General features: G+C 44.4%; 1 protein-coding gene across 3 annotated transcripts in view; it reads right to left on the reverse strand.

The window, feature by feature from the left end:
* Positions 1–3670: 3670 nt before the first annotated feature.
* The window catches only part of PEPD (peptidase D), a 143477-nt gene continuing 125972 nt past the window's right edge, over positions 3671–21175 (reverse strand). For all 3 annotated transcript variants that reach the window (XM_026059308.1, XM_026059317.1, XM_026059322.1), the window contains 2 exons: positions 12003–12194; positions 3671–4358 (listed from right to left, as the gene is read on the reverse strand). In XM_026059308.1, the coding sequence (XP_025915093.1) occupies positions 4209–4358; positions 12003–12194 (342 nt within the window). In that variant the 3' untranslated portion in view covers positions 3671–4208. The remainder of the gene's footprint in view (positions 4359–12002; positions 12195–21175) is intronic.

The following is a 21175-nucleotide window of genomic DNA, read 5'->3' on the forward strand; positions in this document are numbered from 1 at the left end:
TGCTGGCCTTATTTTTCCTGTCCCTTTTCCCTTTCCCTCAAAGGCAGAAGTGTCCACCTCCTAGGTATCTTTTTTGAGAAATCAGTGAGACTGTCTCCATTTCTGTCCTCCCCTCAGGTTTTTACTCAGTGGAAAAAGATTCAGACACTTACTACAGCTTGGGCTGAAGTCCCAATTTCACACACACACAAAAAAATAATTTAAGACCTGCATCTACCTTTCCTGAAAGAATATTGCACTGAAAAGGTTATGATTGGAGAAAAAAAAATACCAAAGAGAAAAGATGATCTGAAAACCTCTCATTTGTTCACTGTGTGCCAACACTGGTGTGAAAGGCAGGAGCTAGGCTTATCCCTGCTTATTTCCTCTGTGAATTGGGGCTATATGGCTCTGTTGTCCTGTCGTTGACTTGATAGGTTAATGTGGGATTATCTCCTGATAACCGGGACAGAGGCTCTAACTCTCTCTGGTATCTTTTTCCGATTTTGGTGAAAGTGAGCTATCTATCTCGATTGGGAGTAAGAGTCTTTGATGGAAATGCAGGAATTCCTGATGCTCCTGGAGGGCTAACTTTTCTACTTGTTACTCCTGACAGCATTGATTCCAATCCTCTCTTGTTAAAAAAAAATCTCTGCATTATGAGAAGTCATTTGTTTGCACAGTGACTTTTCTGGCTTAGCAGTCTATGCACTTGCATTGTGTGCCTAGGGAAGCGTACAGGCCGCGTGCAGCACATCACTTTCAGAATGTGAACCTACTGATCCAAGACTATAACAACTTATTTTAAATCTCCCCTCGGTGGGAGGTGGGTTGCAAGACAGGCATGAATCTATTACTCTAAAGCCCCTCCAGCCTTCTGGCAGAATCACTGTCTCAGACCCCCTCGGATCAAAGGTAGAGGAGAGGCTTGCTCCAGGCTGCAGCACCCAGACTGCGTGCCTGCAAAATGCCGCAGCCTTACTCCTCCACCGTAAAGCCACCAGAGAACGTCTGTAATGAATTAACTTCTTCCTAAGCAAAGGATGGAGTAATGCACCGACATAAAAAAATCTCTCTGTGTGCCTATAAAAGCTAGGGTTTTCCTTTTGACACAGTTTTCTTAATAGCAACCACTGTCTGACAGAATACAGCACCTATCACCACAAGAGAGACATACAGCACGGTGCGTTTCACCAGTAAACCTTATTCCCATTCTCTTACCGTACCAGTAAAAGAACTTGTCTACTCTATAACTTCCATGAGCACTAGGAGGCTCTACCACTTTAATTATACCAGTGTAGCCACAGCAGCATAATTTGCATAGCAGATAGATAGATAAATCCAGAGTGCATCCAGCCCTAGGGAGCTGAAGCAATTTAAATATATCAGTTCAGAAGTGATTTGGACCTTTTTAAATACACAGCCTTGCTCAACATAATGCACTCTTTCTGTTATTTTGGTGCAGCACTATTTGAGTGTGTTTGCAGTAGGGAGACAAGGCATTTGGGAAAACATGATAGCTAACAGCCTAAAAAACACCTAGTGAAGCCAAAAAAAGTTTGTCATAACCTGTCTCCCCACACATATACACTAATACATTTTAAGTGCATTAAATATCATTTTGCCTTTTTTTTAAAGACATGCTTTCCTGCTGCCTGCCCTACAGATGCTAATTTAGAAAAATATATTCTAATTCACTTTTTGCTTTAAGTGGATAAAAATTACCATAATTATAGAACAGAACTCTGGAAGGAAGGATGAATTTTATAGTCACTGGCCTGGATATGAAGGAAAAATCGGAGACAGTGTACCATCCCAGGCTGAAACACATCCACTTCTCAGGCAAGCATTACCAAAGAGAAGCTTGTTATAAGAGTGCGTGCTTTTTCCCTCCAGAGCTCCTCGCAGGTTGTCTTCGCTGGTACATGTCGAAGCAGAACCAGTTCTGCCTCCTGCAGACTGCCAGATTGCTCGACCTGTTTTGCAGCAGTAGAGACCAATATTTGCCAAGATTAATCATAGGCAGGGAAAGGCCTATTAACTAGACTTGGGTTACAGCTTAATTGAAACAATTCCAAAACTCTTTTTTTTTAAAAAATCTGTGAAGGGTTACTTCAAAATAGTAACAGCTATTGAACCAAAGCAACTGCAGGTTTCGGAGTGCCCAAAGCAGTGTGCGATCTCATGGGTGTGTTCAGAGCGTGCTACACCAATGTACTTTGACTCAGAGGGATTGAGGCTGAGGCCATGAGCACAGTCTTGCACTGAATAAATCTCCAGAGTTTTAGGAGGGAGATGAGCCTGGAGCAGTGCCAAGAGGTTTTTGTGTTCATGTATCTGCAAGGTTACCAAAGCAAGGCCTGATGTCTTTTGCACAAGCACTACAGTTCAGGGGTACAAGCCCTTCAGTCACCACAAAAGGAAGCACTAGCACAGTCATGGATAAAACCTGCTCATCTCCCATCCTCCCCTCAGCACTCTTCCTCTTGTCAATCAAGACCTCCCTCACTTACCTCTTGCAAACCACAGCCAAGTAACTGCTACAAAAAAAAAGTAGATTCATTTTTTAATAAAGTGACATCAAACATGAGGAGTAAAGTCCACTGGATTATTTCACAATGTTGCTTCTTTAGTCTCCAACATGCAAAGTTTCCTATTTGGCAGTGGGTCACTTAGCAGTTAGAAATAAAGAACAACAAAGAGCAAGTTCTTGTCGCACTGGTCAACCTAATTAGCAATCTGCACAGAGCAACCCCCTTAACAATTCTGAAAGACATTATTTCAGACCCAAATCCAGGCCGGCCCAGGTGAGGGCCACCGCAGTAGTTTGCAAGCTGCTGGACCCTGTCTGAGCTCACAGGGCACCAGTGTCAGAATATGGGCAAGGCAGCAGAGCTGCTGAGCAGATAAAGTCAGCAGAGCCCTTCGCGTGGGGATAATCCTCGTACAGCCGGTGGTGAGGTGCAGAAAGGTCCTAATGCACTGCTGTGACTTCGTCTGCAACACGGCAGAGGCAGCGTTCAGGGGGAAGGTGCATCGGTGGCAAACACATCAGCTGGACTACGAAGCATGGCACACGCACACAAACAGGCAAAGGAGCCTGAAGACTGAGTGGAGTTGTGATGCATTCATAAAGTAAGCAAAATTATTTTCATGTAGTTACAGCAACTAGGACTATTTTATGATGCAAGAAATGTATTTATTCTCCTGCAGGCTGATGAACACTTACAGTAAATACAGTAAAGAAAGGCTTCTCTGGGTAATTTGATTCTTGAATGAATGGAAAAATCATTCTGTGATCATTATCAATATAGTTGTGGTGTATCCAAATAAAATTTACGTGATTTAATTCTGCACCTGCTAACACTGGACAGTTAAAAATAACTCTATCATTCTGCAGAGCATATTCTGCTGAATGACCCTGAGACCTGCACCAAAGATACTCTCTTCTTGCAATTTTTACAGCTCTCCTGAACACCACAGTAATCTACATTTTTAAGGGACAAGTAGATGTACAAATCTAATAGGCCGTGGGCTGTGTGTGAAGGATCAGCACACTCACTACCCAGAGCAGAAAAATCTGGCTAATGAAGGGTCAAAGTTTCCAGAGCACGAATTGGTAGAAAGGTCAGATAAAGAAGCAGGAATAGGGAGCGGAAGAACATAATGAACACGAAGTTGTGAGCACAAATGATGCCAAGAATAAATTTTAATAAAAATCTGATTCTGCTTACTCCATCAATATTGAAATAAGATCCATAAGAAAGATATGTGTCATTATGTCCACTGAGAACAGCTGAGATTTTTACTTTCTTTTTTGTGATATTTGTGCTGAAGTTTAGAAAAAGGACTTAGATTGTAACAATTGTTGACAGCATTCAGCTAATACATTTGGTATTTTAAAGAGTCCTTATCATCAAAATTTAGATTTTATTGGAAGAAAGATGAGCTGAGATTTGGAAGGAGTATAAGCCCCGCTGATAATGCAGCAAGGTTATTTAGCTGGCACTTCATAATGTAAACTGCTGATTGCAAGCAGCAACATTTGAGTTACCTGGATATCTAGTGCCAAAGCTTTCTACCTTCATTTTTAGTGAATGAATCATTCCAGCTAATAGCCTGCCTGCTTCTCTTGCTATTAAGAATTGGATACACTTTATTTTATATGCTGCAACGTTAAATCAAAACTATGACTGATTAGCGTGAGACAGTAAGTACCATCCTGACGTTTACTGCTTTTGGCTGGATGAGCAGTCAAATGACTTGGCACTGCTCTGGCCTTCTGCCATGAAAGCCTCTATTTCTTCAACGGTACGTGGGACGCACGTCAGCAGCTCCATTCCAGTGGCCGTCACCGCAATGTCATCCTCGATTCGGACCTGTCACAGAGAACACTCAGTTACCGATATGCCCTGGCCAGCAGGAGCAGCCAAAGAAACATTTGCCCTTGGATTTGCCACCAGTCTCGCTAGTGCACAGCTTGTTAGGGACAGATCCGACCGTGGTGCTGGTGTCTTACTAACGCCCGAAGTGCCTGCATGCAAAGCAGTCCTGTTGCTGAGCTGCAGGCTTTGCGCTTAAAAATGACATTCTCTTTCCTCTAAATACAATTAACTCTCAAAGCAGGAACTGTAACATGAAATAGCTTGTAGTGGATACTCTAAACACAGAATTTTGAGCTGATGAGAAAGTACTAGGCAGGTCAGACATTCCTTTTAAAATACAATCACTATGTTTTCAATCACGCAAGAGAAAAGCATGTCCTCTCAGTTTTTCCAGCTCTTGTTCTGTTAAAATGAAAAGTATGTTCCATTTCTGTTTGACTCTAATCTCTTCTTACTAGTAAATGTGCCTACATAGTCATTTCCCGTTATCTTATCAGAAAAATGTTAGTAAGTCGCTAAGCTGTAATAAAAGCAATTTTAGTAAGGTGTAAATCCAAGAGAACACAAACTCTGGGGACTCCCACCTTACAGTTGCTTTAATTGTTTCTGACCTCTTGACATTTTCAGCTAAAAATAAAGCTGGTTAACATTTGTACGTCTGATTGCAAAATAATCCATTTGTTCAAACAAAATGAGTCATCCAGTCCTTATTAAACTGTTTAATGATGTCTTTGCCAGATTATTTCTTCTACTTGGTATCAAGTTAAGTGTATTATAAAGCAGAATTAAACAAACAAACTCCACTGAGTTCACACATTTGATTTGGACAGCTGTAAATTTGAAAGCTGCAAGTCTCCTCGCCCTCAGTATATTCTGCCAGGCCCACGCGTTGCTGCAGAAGGGGAGATGGGCAACACAGGGGGAACAAGTCTATGCACTCAAACGACTTTTACAGGGTGGGTTTTTTTGATTAATTGCTTCGAATTTGGCCAGTTGAATGAATAATAAGCCAAGGATTCACCACCACTGCGGCACTGCAAAGAGCGTCGCCGGTCTGAAACCCGAGCACAACACGCCTGGACAGACCTGGCCCTGCCAAAAACCCACTGGCACCAGGGGAGTCGTGTAGAAATGCAGGAACCCATGGAGCAGACCCGGTGGCACGGTAAAAGCCAAAGCATCCCACCAGCAAGCACAGCAACGAACACAGAGCTGGCACAGCTGTGGTGTGGGAAGCACAAATGTTAGCGAACTCTTCCTATGGAAAGGATCTTGTCCCAAGTATTTCTAGCTTTGCAAAGCGTCACCTATTTGAGCTGAAATTTACTGCTGTACCTGCTACAGAAGAATTTCAGCCATGAGCATTCAGCTGCTTAGAGAATAGGATTAGCACCAAAAAAAAAAAAAAAAAAAAATTATTCCTGTGCTCCAGTTCAACGTCTCATGCTTTCTACCAGTGCTTCGGCGCTAGGTTTGAGGAGCGTGACTGCCCTGAAAGCAGAGCAGAGGAGAGCCAGGCCAGCGGGGAGAGAGAAGAGCACGTGGGGCAAGGGGTCTGTCCACACTGTGCCCAGTGGAAAGGACAGAAAGTGGAACTGGCCACAAGAGGAAATCAGGACTGGGAATGAGCTAGAACATGGAGTTAGAGTGATGGAAGGAGACGGGGGAGGGGAGACACAGCGGGGTGAGATGGGACTGACAAATAACTGGGCTGCAAAGGTCATTTTGGGACTGGCTAGAGCCTAGGAACGGACAATTTTGCAGTGAGAAAAAGGGACGAAGAAAGATGGGGGCTGGAGGAGGAGTCTGGAAAAGGAGATTCTGGCAGAGGGGGGAGGCAATAGACCTGGACTGAGAAAAGCACAGGGAGGTGCTGGAACTGTCAAGGCCAGGAGATTGGGAGCTGCCAAGCAGAGGAGGGCTGGGCAGGCCCATGAGCTCAGAGTGCCACACGCAGCCACAGATCACGCAGGAGAGGGACTGTTCGGAGACCATGCAGAAGAAAGCAAACCTTGCTAGCTGCCTCTCGGGCAGTGGGCTGCTGTGGGAAGAGTGGAGTTGGCACCGCACCAGCAGCCTGCTCTCCGTCAGCAGCTCCACATGGTCCATGGGATGTGGCTGGAGGCATCTGGACCTGCTACTCCCATGGTGCCTCACTGACCACTCTTGGGACAGCTTTCTCCAGAATCAGACCATGCTTCTGCCTGTAGGAACCTAAGCTGAAATGTGAAGAAAGACTCGCCACTTCCAGTGCATATGCTCCCTCTGCTTAACAGCAACATGAGTGCAAAGGAATACAGGTTTTCAAGGGAAGGGGAAAATTTTGCATTTGCCCTTTTTATGCATGCCCTCTAGGCTTCACACCAAGCTCAAACTGACCACCAACAAGAAGACTCTTCAGAGGACCTGCAAAACCTTCCCCACAGGAGAGCCCGGCATTTGATCTTGTCTGCTGTCCAAATGGACAAAAGATGCTGGATCTGACTGGCAAGGCTCACTGACGCGGGACTGCCGTTCCCAGTGGGGACAGTTGTTATGAAACTGGCTCTCAGAGCTGTCCCTGTTTTCAGGCTCTTTGTTCGGCACTGCTCATTTCAAGGCTCCACAAAGGGGGCTGGAATCCGGCACAGCTTAAAGCAACAGCAAACGGAGATGCGAGGCCTCCGGCTGCACGAGCGCCTTTCAGGGGCTCTCTGCAAACACCCTCGGGAAGGCTTTGCTTTTTCTGCACAAAATGGCATTTTTCAGAAGCGCTCCTGCAACAGCAAAGTGGCCAGGAATGTCAGCGCTGTCCCTAAGATGCCTGTTTCTTATCAAGGGCAATGGCATGATCTATTTGGATAGATCTGATTGCACAACGGCCTAACACCAACAGCCGCCCGTCACATGGCTTGACTCAGTGGACCCAACTCTGTCCCAAAGCAGAGCCGTGCGGGCACAGCCCAGGACAACATAGGAGTTAAATACCAAGGCTCTTGTCAGCTATATATACAGCCTCGCACTTTGTCCTGACTTACTAATACAGTCACGCTCCCCAGGGCTCTTGTGTTATCTTCCCAGAGAAGGGCTTGTAGCACTCATTCATTTCTTTCGGATGATGATATATACAAAAGGCTTTTGAGAATCAAGAAACAGTGTTGGCCAATCAAGCAGTCCAGATTAGCACTATGACAGATCCCAGATGTGATTAAAAAAGACCACTGGTGGAGACAGGTCTCCTTATTTTAATCTACTGATCGTTTGTTTGAGCATGGCTGTGGAAAGCAGGAGACCTGCCTGGAGAATGATGTCAGGATGTGGTCCACCATGCCATCATACTAAATAAATTAACGCGCTTCTGTCTGCTTCAAGGACTTTGCAGGACTGGGGAACCAGCTGACACTTGCCTGTTCCTGTGTCACACGGAACGGTAACATCGAGATGTTTTGTGTAGAGGCTAACAGCCTCTGTGCTACACTGGACTCTCTTATCCCATCCTGCCAGTCTTCCCTTTTCTCATTCAGCAGGAAGTCCTCACGTCAGGCACACTTTATTTTAAAGGTCTACGTATAAACATTTACAAAAGAGAATCCAGATTTGTAGGGTGAGGCCATGTATTTCATTAGATCAACTGATATGACTGGAAAAAGAAGCTTGAGGCACACAATCCCTTCATCAAAGCTCAGAAAGCAGCAATAAACTACAAGCTAAATACAGGCTGGAAACAACTGCTCTTAGTTTAACCTAATTATATTAATTAGACAACTTAAGAGAAAAGGGTTAAAGGAGTAGCTGTTTTGGGGTTGCCTACAACTATCACTCCTCTTGCAACAACTTTAAAGCAAGCTATATATTTCATTATGACAACTGCTTTTCTGTAAAAACTTTTCCAAAATATGCTTTGAGTAGCATTATTACTGCTGCATAAAATGAAATGTTAAAAAGCAAATGAGCATTATTATGTTTATTGCCTAGTAAACTATTTCATTCCACAACACACATTCACCACAAAACCTAGAAATGGAGCTCAACCTAATGCAAAATGAAAATAAGGACAAAGACAACTGCGTGGCTCTGTGAGCCAAAGGTAGAAGCAATGAAATATCCTTTCAGAGATGCAAAAGGGGAAATATTTTCTGCTTTTTATTTGGTTTAACCTTTGTTCCTGAATAAGGAAAGTCCTATTGTTTTGAAAAATTGTATGATAATATTATCATGTCTTCAAGGTCCTGGGTTTTGTGAAGCTATTTAACTTTTAAATGAGAAAAATCTGCAAATAAAATAAGGTAATATATTTAAAATTTAGTTGCATTTTCTCTAAGTCACATAGAGTTTTCGCATGTTAATTCTAGCACCAGTTCTACAAATCCTGGGGCAAAATAAAGCCTAAACAGAGACTGAGTATTTTAGCCCACAAAAAGATTGAATGGTTTTACTGAGTCTGTGAGAAAACATCCTATGAGCTGCATGAATCAGCAATCGGCTTCTGAAGAATGGAGCCCCTAAAGGGCAGCACTGGGAGCTGGTATTTCCTCTTCCCTGGGGATTGGATGCTTTTCCGGAGCCGCACATACAGCTGTACACACACCTCTCCTTGCACATCGCTGCTAAGGCATTACCAGGGCGCTTGCACTGCCCGGCCGAGCGGTGATGTGGTGGATTTGGCGCCCCACCAGCCCACAGACAGCCCTCACCCCACACGGTTCATGCCCTCAGTGAACTGGGTTTTAGTTTTACAGACCAAGAGCTGAAGTACATGTGAGCGACTTCCCCAAATCGGCACAGGAGGCTAGCAAAGGGCCAGGGAACGGCACTCTCAACCGTATGGGTTTCGGCCACATGCCGAACCGCACAGCCTGACCGCTTGCCTCGCACCGGGGGCCCCATATTTCACCGTGTTTGATAACGAGCCAAATTATCAGGTCTCTGAGCCCTAGTTTCAGCTGCAAAGCCTGGTGTTTGTGTTGCATGTAGGCAGAAACGCAGAGCTGCCTCGATGCCGGTCTTGAACACGTGCACAAACCGTGCTGGGGCACCCGATCTCGCACCGGAGAACGGCGCCAGCAAGCAAGAAGCGGTGAAGGAAACCTCACGTTTTCGCTCATTCTTCTTTCCCTTGCAGCTTTCACCGTCTCTTTATGGCTAATACTGAGCAGCATAAATTACAACACATGGCTACAGTCTTTTTTTTTTTTGGCACAAACACTTCTGTTCTTAATGTAGAGACTTGTCGCAGTGAGAAAAATTAACCTAAACCTACAAAAGACATGAATTCCAGGTGAACTCATTAAAATCCACAGCTTCCCTGTGTGGACAGTCTTACTCAGAACTACAGTGGTGTTACCTTGGTTAATCTAAATTCATTTTTGAAGTGAATTAAACTAAACCAAATTAAGAGCACTTTAATCAGTGCTGAGCTCTGCAGAGGGAAATGGACTATTTATTTCCATTTTTAGAATGGATTTTTCTTTTAAACTTAAATCTTATGAAGCAAGATTGGACATGAAATTAGTGAGCTCTTCAGCTAGAACTGATACCAATACTAACACTTGTACTGTCAATATTTGACAGTAGAAACACTGGGCTAAGATCTTTTTTAATCATATAGAGGAAGTTTTCTCATGTATATTTGAAAGAAATATTCATTAATTCTAGATAAATTAAAATGAACCAGAATGCAGATAACTAAGCACTCTAAACAGTACAAATTACATCTTCTACTTATGCAGGATCAAGTTAGAACTGTAAAGATGGTCAAATTTATTTTGATTGCACTGTAATTCAGCTTTTTTTGTAGAATTCAGATGTACTTCAGTTTCAAACTTTGTTTCAAGTCTTTTCTGGGACAAAATCAAGTGACAACATCTGGCTCAGAGTGTGCACATATTATTATTTTTCTTTTAAGGAAAATGTATTGTTCACAGGGGGATCAGAGATTCAGGTTTTTGCTCAATCCTTTTTGGGCAGCTCCCCCTTTCAGCAAAGTTTGTTGGCTAGCTCTGCTTACAAGTCATCCTTACAGGAAGCTAAGCAAAAAACAGGGGAAAGTTAGACTTTGTAGGAAACCTCTGGCACAAAAGCGCCCGATCCAGCAGCTCGTTCCCAACGCGGAGCCCCTGGGCGAGCCACACGCCTGCCTCCAGCCGGCAGAGCTGGCGGGGGTGTTGGTGGCACCGCATGGAAAACCGGTGGGCTTCCCTGGGCACTTCCAGGCCATGAGGAATTCCCGTGAAAGCTCACCAGGAATCAGTCTAACTACCGAATAACTCCCACGGACGGCTTGCAAGATAAGTGTAAACAGTTAAACCTCTTTTCAAGTGGCGTTAAGCTACACAAGTGCATTTACAGTGTTCCTTTAAAATATGTCTCAGCGTGTGATGCCATATACATAACAGGCTCAGAGCTAGCAAACGCAGAGTTAACTGCCCACTGTTCATCCGTATCGCAGCTGGCTGGCTGGAAGCCTTGATAAAGAAACAGCACAGGGACAGATAACGGCCCAAGCCTCAGTAGTGAATTAAACACCGCAGAGGGTAAAGTCCCAGGTCTCTCGATAAGATTGCACAGGCTGGATTGGGCGGCTGTGCAGGAGCCTGGCTGACTCGCATGGCTGGTGATGGCTTGCACAACGCGTCTTTTGGGGCTCAACGGCACTCAGACCAAGAGTGCTACAGTAATTTCCCTCTCACGGCTGGTCTACAGCAATAAATTAGTCGATGGCAGCAGCAGACAATTCCTAATGAGTGACTTTTCATACCAGAAAATCACCACCGTTGCCAGTAATTGCTCGCCGTGTTGGGCCTGAGCACAGAAGCTGGATGAAGGATAGGGTATCCCAGTTGCCTGCGTTATCCCCCTGGTGTGCGAATCTGGGAGCTCGGAGATCCATGGGGCACCCTCCGGATGCCGGTGCTACGAAAACCAAAACCCGCTGGAAGCTACCAGGCTTCCAAGCACTCGGCTCGGGTGGTGGCTTTGAAGGGGAAGTGTGCTCTGGAGAACGCGGAGGGACGGGGCTTCTTCCCGGACATGGCAGCTGTCCAAGCAGAAGAGGCCATTCAGATTGCCCTTCTCTCCCGAGCTGGCCGACCTCTCCACGTGCACGCGGCTGCATAAGCCCTGCAGCGTGCCACCTGGAGCGGAGGGCTCACGAGGACCCCTGGCCATGCCTTTGCAAAACAGGGAAGACTTTACACTCACAGGTGTCGTGCCACTCTGAACAACTGTTCCTGCTTTTCTCTAATGCCACGGTGACTTAAACAGCACAAGGCTCTTCTTCTGACCTAGGCAGGAGCACCTGCCTGACTTGCTGCTGCAAGGAAGCTACCTCTGGAATATGAATCTCAGGCTCCAGTTTCATAACACGTTTTGCACAAAGACAAAACATCTACCTGGCACGTAACGGTAGGGTGTTGGCAGAAGGTATTTCAATCAATGGAAAAATATGTATCTTTTGTTAATTAGGTAAGTCAGGTTTAAAACTGCATTTAAAACAACAAAACGCCCCATTTTGTCTGCAGGGTGAAATGGCCCAAAGTGCTGTTTCAGGAACAGCCTTATGCGTGACACAACTTTTGAAAGATTTCCTCTCAAGTATGCAGTAAGGACAAACAAGCAGAAAAGCCGTTTCAGAAAACTACCCGGTCAAGAGTTACTCACCCCGCCAAATCCTCTGAAGCGTTGCAGGACGTCGTTGTTGATGAAACAAGACTGCGTGGGCTCGTGGAGGGCCTGGTCCAAGAGGTGGTCGATGAAGTAGATGCCCGGTTCGATGGTGAGTACCATGCCCGCCTCCAGCGTCCGGGCTGTTCGCAGGCTCCTGAGCCCTGGCAGGTCGATGCGCTCGACTCCCTGCGAGAGAAACATCTGTTCTGACTGCAGGAACTCAACCCGTGGCTGACCCTCCATCACAACCCTCCTACACTGATTGCTCCACAAGATGCCCAAGATACGAAACCTAACTGGAATTGTGCTGTACAGTTATCTCTGTCTCATCATGCTCATTTAGCTTTCATATACAGTGATTACTGGCTTTAAACTCAACCGCCAAACTGTTTTTGCACGGCAGAAATTCTGGCTTTAGAGATACTTGGTACTGTCACTCTTTACCATGTAAGAAGTATTTCTTTAGGGAAAAAAACAAAAATGTACATTATTTTTTTCTGTAGCCTCCCCTCCAAAGTTCCTAGTATAATATTTTAAGGGACCTGCAAGTCTTGAAATGCACCCTCTGCATCATGACTGAAATAGCTGAACTATGCAGTGGAGCACACTTTCTCCATGGATATGCAAATGTTTATTCTCACTGCATGTTATTAAAATCACACATTTATGATCTTGATTCAGGAGCAATGAGTCTACACATGACCTCATAAAAGCAGCCCATTTAAAACTAAACTTTTGTCAGATTCAGACTTTCAGGCAACGTGGTGCTGACTGATATTATTAAAAACTAAGTCAAAACAAGTCCCAACTAGCAAAACATTCTCCTTCCCAAAAGCTGGTAAAGTAAAATGATATATGAGGACATGCTTAGTCAAGGAATTAGAAACCTTGCAAAGACTAGTTCAGGATATTAATTTTCTTCCCCCCAAATGTGCCAGGTATTGCAACATCTGAATAAATATATCTCAATCCCATTAGCTTTTAGAAATCCTTTGCAACTGTAGCATAATTTCATCAACAAAATATGATGACCAGTAAACAGACCACAGGCCTGCCAGCCTGCAAGCATGTAGACACCCTTCACTTCATGCATGAAAACACTTTTGCTGCAGCCAGTGAGTTAAAGGCCAGCAGGTTTGCAAGATCAAGACTTCATTTACCGAAAACACTGGTCTCCAGGTAGCTCTTATGGCCAAAGTCATGGTAATTTTCCTTGCCCATAGGAGGGGGACTCCTTTCAGAAGCCCTAGCACCGTGACTGGTACCAGTGGGAAGAAATGCTCCCTTTCTCCAGGATGAAGCGTGTTGCCCATTGCCGTCCCGGTGTGGAGGCTCCCTCCTTCCCTCCCTCCCTCCCTCCTCTCATCCATACCAGTGTGCGGGGTGGCAGCGGGTGACGACCCTGCGGATCAGCCGTGTTTTAATTCTTACCGCATCATCCCCCCTTCAAAATGTGTATAAGCCAATAGCACTATTTGCTCTCGAGCTCCACTTGCAGTTTGGAGAAAGCCTATTTCACAGAAACGCTGCTTGCAATAGCTGCTCCACAGCGTTTGCTTTGTTCTCACTGGTCACCCCAGGTATCCTGGCTTCTTTTTTTCCCCTTCAGAGAGCTTATTCTGTTCCAGTGCACAATATCCTACAGCAGCCAAGATTTTTGGAGCTAACCGGCTCAGACATCCACCCGTAGGTGGGCCCACTTTGCAGAGATGCGTTTGCAGCTCTTGGTGCCCTTGCAAACCAGGCCAGTGGGATTTACCAACTGTAGTCTGACAGTTTGCATTGTATATTTGATACATTTTATTCACATGTTTGATCTGAGTTTTTGCACAGGATTTTGAGATTATTCTTTATACTATACTAAAATTGGAGAGCACAATTTTGTCTTACTGAAGTTAGGAAACAAGAATGCTCTGATATTAACCAAGGCACTTTGCATTTATATTCTTATCAAAAATGAAAGGGAATCAATATATTTCTACACTTGAAACAATAACTGCACTGAAATGGAGCAATTTTTCTTTTTGCTGCTGCCCCATGGGGTTTGGCATCTTCCACATTCATTGTAATGCGTAAAGGAAATGAGGGCATCCAATCTTGTGGATTAATCTCTCCATGAGCTGTAAACAATTAGATTAGTGTCTGGACCTTTTGGTGTGTTGCCAAGTATCTATCGGCTGCTTTACAACAAATAACCCATATTTGGCTTTTAAGTATACTTCTCTTCAATTCTATTTGTAAACTCCCTTTCTTAGGCAGTCAATCCAAGACAGATGCTAGAAAGACTAATGCACAGTGAGGCAAACAACAGCAAACATCCTCTGAAGGCAGCGCTGGCACCAAATGTGCATTTTTTGCTTGTGCTTAAAACAAATGAGGTTTAACACCAGGTGTGATGATCAAGCCTTGATGCCCACTTCATATATCTATGTACAGCCATTAAAGTAACACGTAGACGTTTTGCCTGGGCTGCTCATGGTCTGATTCTGCTTTCAGTGCTTCGTCCAAGATGCTAATAGCATGTTTGCCAGCAATGGGCAAAACCAGGGGAGTCACATTTGGAAACCTCTTTCACAAGTGTGGTCTTCCTCTGCAGTCAATGATGAAGGGCAGGGTCCCTGAGGCACCCAAATATTCTGGCTCCCCAAAAACTACTATTTTAACTGCTCTAGAAGCAATTTAGAAACAAAGCATTTCTGACATTGCCCCAGTCCTGACTCAGCTCTAGGCTGTGTCAGCTCTTGGCTTCACCTCCAGACTTTTGGACTTTGGGGACACTGAAGTTCCTATGGAAATGGTAGTGGCTGCATTTCTTGCATAAAAGAGTCTTTAGAAAAAAGGTAACACTGCTCCGCGTTTCGAAGTGGGATGCCAGCTGGTGAGCTTGAGGGGACTCCACTCCCTTTAACGGGGGCTAGCAAGGTGCTGACTACAAGAGGTGTGCGACGGGAGATGGCAGACTGAATTTCTGGCTATCTCGTGTATGCGTCTGCATGTACATTGCAGCAGAGAACAAGTCCAGCCCGTCTCACCGCGAGGCCGTAGGAAAACTCATGCTGCTCAAAGCAAGAGCAGTGTGGGGAAGGGAGAGGGCCACCAAGCTGGGGAGATGACACAACTTCTCCTTGGACAAAACTGCTGGCTTAAAATGTACATGAAAGCACGGCTCCAGCATCCCATGGGAGCGCCGACTTCTGAGGCACCTGCGCTCATCCCCGTGGCTACCGTGTCCATCAGGTGGGGCAGCCAACACTTCTCCTCAGCTGTCAGTCGACTTAGGTTGTTTACAAAAACTAGGACAAAAGAGGTGGTTTTTTTAAATCACTGACACCCCCCCCACACACACACATGTACACATAGAAGGTGACAGGTCTGAAATAAGGACACTGGTGCTTCATGTAATGCCAAACTCTGCTGAGAGCAAATCCTGGTGGGCAAAACCAGCACTGGCAGCTCTCTGTAAGAACCTCCTGCTACAGACACGTTTTCTACTTTGTAAGGAGGTGACTTCCCTATATTTTGCAGCTAAACAACTAATGCCTTGACTCCAGCAATAACTGTCACATTGTTTTGTAGTTAGATGAAATGAAGAGTAAAAATTTGCACACTGGAGCAGCAGTCGTGTGGATATCTTGTTGCTATAATTGTTATATCCTGGAGGCCTGGCCACGGATCAGGACCCTCTTGCACTCAGTGGCATACAGCTGCGAAGCATAAACTGGTATTTTGCCTCAGAAAAGTGTAGAGAATAATCTAGAAAGAATTATCACCTGGGCATCTAAAAAGAGACTCCCAGTGATATTTTGGGAAAATTACTTTTCAAAGAGCTGTTTATTTTCCTGTATATTGCAGCAATAACCTATATCCAAAAGGGTTTTCTAAGACCAATTTGATTTGGAGGTTCTGCTCACATGTTGAAGTCAAGCCGCTCGCGCAGGAAGCACAGATGTACGACACTGTCATTTGTGACTGTACTGCTGCCAAGAACATCAGACTCCAATTAATGGTTCATGTAAGGTAACAAAAAACAGCATGTCTAGGCAATAAGGGCTGTCAAGGGAACAAGAGAATTATTATGTAAACTGATTTCATTACTACGTAAGCAAAATAAAAGTTCAAATTAAGTTAAGTGGGCAGTAATATAAAATACAGATCTATTTTTGGAATAAGTAGGGAATTAGGAAGTATACAAGCGTGCCTCTTCCCCAGTAAAGTGTCTATAGAAAATGAGAAGCTGCAATATCCCCAGACTAGCTCAGTGGGAGGAAGGATTACTGCGACCGGGTGAGCCCGATCCTCAGCCTGTCCCTAGACGAGGACAGGCGAGCCGTGGTGGGCTCGCTCCGGCGCCGGTGGCCGTTACATGGGATGGGTATGGGCAAGCGCAGAGGTGCCGCGACGCCTCCCCTCCCAAAACCGGGGCTGCAGCGCCCAGCGTGTGTCACGTGCAGGTTTGCGCAGGCCAAAGCACTGAAGCGATCCGTAACTCTATATACTGGGCCAAAGACCCACACAGCAACACAAACTACTCTCTGGTACTTTTTCCACCTAACTCATCACAGATCTCTTTTGAGCCAGAGGAACAGACTGTCCCATCTAGACCACATCCAACACAGCGCAGTCCTAACTCTTTTACCAAGTTAATTTCAAATCAAGCATTTAAATTAGAATACTAACATTATATTTAGGTAATATGAAAATCAATACTAAAATAAAATCTCATTTCTTTCGTTCTTCCCTCTTCTCCCACTGTGTATACCCAACTTCTAATTAGCTCATTTATTGTAGAAAGAACGGAGCCCTATGCAGCTAATAAAATAAAAGCCTTGAATTCCACTCAACTTGTCTCCTGGCCCCTTCCCTCTAAGCCCTTGTTTCTCTAGCTGAGTGCTGCTAATGAAGATCAGTTTGTTCAGTCTGTCCTGCTTTTCCCAGCAGCCCGAGCTGCCGGCAGTCACCTGGAGGAGCTGCAGTCAGCCGAGCCGCTGAACTCGGCGGCAGGTTACCCCGAACGCGCCTCGAGCATCGCGTACCGCTTGTGGTTTTTGCAAGGCAGTGCTTCCACATTGGCACGAGACTCTAATTACTAGCCGGAGCTTGGGGGACGCAGCTCAAAGTTAATACTGGGGGAATGGAAGGCACATGGTATTTAATTGGCTATTTTTATTGTAAATGTTTTTATTCCTTTCCCAGATAATAACTGTGGTATCAGGTTTAGGCTGCACAGTAACTTCCCTTTTACTRCGGAGGATGAGGAAGAATCGCCTGCCATTTACTCCAGGTAGCACAGCCTGCTCTGCCTCAGAGCGAGCTGAACTTCAGCCCGTCGCTACAGCACCGTTCTGAGCATAACTTCACCTGTCACTTCTACATCTTGGGTGTCACCAGGCTCCACTGCTATCAGAATGAAAATAATACAAAATACAGATTATAATTTTTCTTTTTTTCATGAAACCTAAGCATGAGAATAACAGGGAGGTAGCAAACAGGAAAAATCACAGAGCTAGGAACTACAACATAAATGTGGAAATCCAGGAGAATATTTAGATAGAGAATTCATAAGGAATTGAGATAAAGAATTGCAAAAGCTACCAGCAGCACTGTTTTAAAGTGAGACCAATTGCAAGTACTGTTTTAAAATCTAATGGGCAAGGTTTCTTGCGACACCCAGAAAGCATACATAGGCAATAGTCTCAAATGAAAGGGTTTTTTCTTTTGTGGCTCTTCTGTTACTAATATTAAAGAAAATTGCATAGCAAAAAACCTAAAGTATACTGTGATACTTTTTATACCTTACTTTTACATATAGTTCACATCAGGGTTGTCCTGTCTTGGTTTTTCTCTCCTATTGCACCTACAGTGAATTGTTCAGAAATACACGTGCTGTGTTAACTCTCTGCTAAAATTTCAGAAAAATTTGGACAATAAATGTTCTGATCAAAACTCTCTTAGTACACAAAGTCTTTTAAAACAAAGGCCAATTAGTAAAACAAACAAACAAAAAGTATCTCCTTCAAAAAATTTAACCAAAACAAACGAAACCCAAACCAAGCAACAGAAAACCCATGAGCACACCACTGTCCTTCTCCGAGAAGGAGGGAAATCCTCGGGTAAGACAGGGCGTGCTCTGTGCCACGGCATTGCACTGAAACCACGCCTGAGCCTTCCCTCCTCTTCGGCTCCCCTAACCTCCCCAGTTTTTATAAATACCCAAACTCAAGCGTCGATCCTTATAGGAAAAGCTGCTGGGAACTGAGCACAATTCTGCACACATGCAAGATGCTGCAGCAGGGATAAGAAGATCTACTAACCTAACACTGGAAGGTGCAAAAAAATCCCACGGAAAGAAATCTTATGCTGCAGGAAATTCTCCTAGTTGGTGGTTGGATCCAACAGATCAGCAATGAGCATTATGGATTTCAGCACTATTCTATATGGAAGTCCCTGTAGAGTTGAAAGTCTTTACAAATTTTTTCATGCTTGCACTGCGCTCGCTCAGTGGCCCACATAACCATGTCGTGACTCTGTCATAAAGGAACCTAATCAAAAAGAGTGAATTCGAGGGGCTTCTCCTCAAAGCAGCAGGCTTCTCCTCATCTTTTCTCCAGGTGTACAACCGATTACAAGAAAAAACTCTAAACCTAAAGCTGGTGAAAGGCCCTTTTACTCTGTGCTCATCTAAGTGCCTGTCATACTGGCTGTTTCATGTCTGCAGGTCCTGGGTACACGAAGCCACAGCAAGGCTCTGGCTTTGCAAGGTTATAACCAAGTGAAGCAATTTGCATCACTTGGGCTCTATGTAAAAGCTTTAGGCTCCTTAATAAATTCACCTCATCCTCTGCTTCTTAAAGGAAAAAACATTAATGCATCATTTGCAATGCTAGCCACACACACACAAAAAGGAAGAAATCTGCTTAAAGCAGGATACATAAGGAAGATGATTTTTGCCAGAACAAGAAAGGGAACAAGATTATTCCTGCATTCTCAAGCAGCTTTAGTGACCTAAATCCCCAGAGAGTCAGTGGGACCTGGGAGAAAGCTTTCTGCTAGAGCCAGGCAGTGCTTGTGCACCTCTTTGAACGGTGAAGATGTTCCCCAAGCATGCACAGTAATGGAAGGACATGGATAACTCCAGGATCAAAACAAGCCTCAAACCTTCATTTGCTGATGGTGAATAGCAATGAAAGGATCAGCTTTTCATGAGACCAGAGAAATGAATTAAAACCATAAACTAAGGTAAATCTTAAAATTTTTGAAAACAAAACAAAATGGAACTCTTAATTCACAAGATGTTAAATGACAGTGGTTATTAACCTAACTGGCTTATTATTATAGAAAGTCATAAAATGTACTTAGCATTCTTCAGAGCCTTATAGTCAATTAATATAACATGAAATTGAATCAACTCGAGCATCTAGAGACACGGAACCTAGATTTAAATGAAAACTTCAGCCCCGTCTACCTCGGGGTCTGAAAATTTGGGATCACCTACCACACTTTCTCAATTGAAACAGGCACAAATCCTCATTTATATCCCATATTGAATTTACCCAGAAACAAATGAAAGAGTGTGGGAAAACTATCTCCATGATTAAATTTTACAGCTGAAGCTAAACCCAGTGGAGTTTTCACCCTTTGAAGCTAGCTCTTTCTGACTCAGGGCCAGATTTGCTGAAGTGATTAGTACCACTGGGGCCAGATTTTCAGAACTGCTCAAGTTTTAGTTAGACCCTTAAAAGAAGCAGCCAGATTTTCAAAGAAGTGTTCAACACTCAGCTTCCCACTAGGAATAACATGGTACCCTACAGGAGACCAGATTCTCAAAGGAGCTCTTGACTGCCGAGTACTTCTGAAAATCAGGACGTTTACTTAGGTGCTTAAAAGAGAAATATTGGAGGCTATGTTCTTTTAAAAATCTTGTCCTAAAGTAGTCGCGAGGCCACATTTACTGTTGGCTAAAACTGATTATCCTTTATTATGGCAATAAAGGAAAGGAAATGTTGTATTTTTTAATATCCAAGAGCACCCTTTACAGAAAACGTGCAAACGTTTTACAGTGTTTGTCAAAGAGGAAGAAAGTGCTTGTTCAACGCTGCATGTGAAAGCTGCTTACTGGAAAAGATGAAAACTTATTATTGCCAATTTTGAAAAAAAATAAAACAACCTTTGGCTACTAATGAATAACTAATCTAAGCTAACAATGTCTGGAAATAGTTTTTCTGGAACATGTGAAACTTTGTGACGGATAAAAATTAAGAAATTAAAGCTTATTGTATTATTCCAAATGTAACTGTTTACACTTGAGGAAAAATAATGGAATAATATCCACTTGGAAAGTTTTTATTTTTAAAAAATCCTTTGTAATACTCCCAGAAATTCCCTCAGCCAAAAGCAAATAACTCTTCTCAACCAGTCAGAAAAAAAAGAGCATGATACTAGAGGCATGGGCTGCATAATAAACACACAAACAGCTTTATAAAATTCCTTGTAAAAATCTTGCTAGTTGGTGAACATTTAAAACACACCAAAATCATGCCAGAGTCTACCGGCTATCTTCAAAATACACCTTTCTGGGAAGCAGTGAAGTGTGGACCAGGAGCCGTCTCCCATGTACTGCGGCCGGGCCCACGCTCACGCGGGAAGTGCCCACACTGAGATTTGCCGGGGCAAAACCGTGCCAAGGACGGTGGCGGCGTCCTAATAAAGCTCGTCCGCCAACAGGCTTCTGCCATGGGGTTTTGCGCCGCCGGGTGCCCCAGCGCCCAGGCAGCACAGGCGCCGGGACGGGGACGAAGGGATGAGCGCGGCAGAGCTGGACCCGCGCCCAGCGCGGGGCTGCGCAGCCGCTGCGGCACGACCCCAGCTCGCCGCTTCCCGATGCTGCTGGTGCCGCGCGCCTGCCCGCGCGCACAGCCAGCGGTGTCTGTAACCCCCTGCTCGCGAGTTCATGCACAGCCTTCCCCATACTCTGGGAATTTGCTCTTTAGGACAAGATTTTGAAACTAATTAGCCAGGCAAATGTATCACAAATTTAAGAATGCTGTTGCATGTCTACACCCACAAATAATTTTAGTATCTCCAAGTATAAAGTTCTGTATCTGCACAGAGCACCAGTATTTTTATACACCTTAAACGTCAAAGTGGAGAACCTAACCCATTTGAGAATC

This window comes from Apteryx rowi, unplaced genomic scaffold (assembly GCF_003343035.1).
Source record: "Apteryx rowi isolate R43461 unplaced genomic scaffold, aptRow1 scaffold_1, whole genome shotgun sequence".
Lineage (NCBI taxonomy): Eukaryota > Metazoa > Chordata > Aves > Apterygiformes > Apterygidae > Apteryx > Apteryx rowi.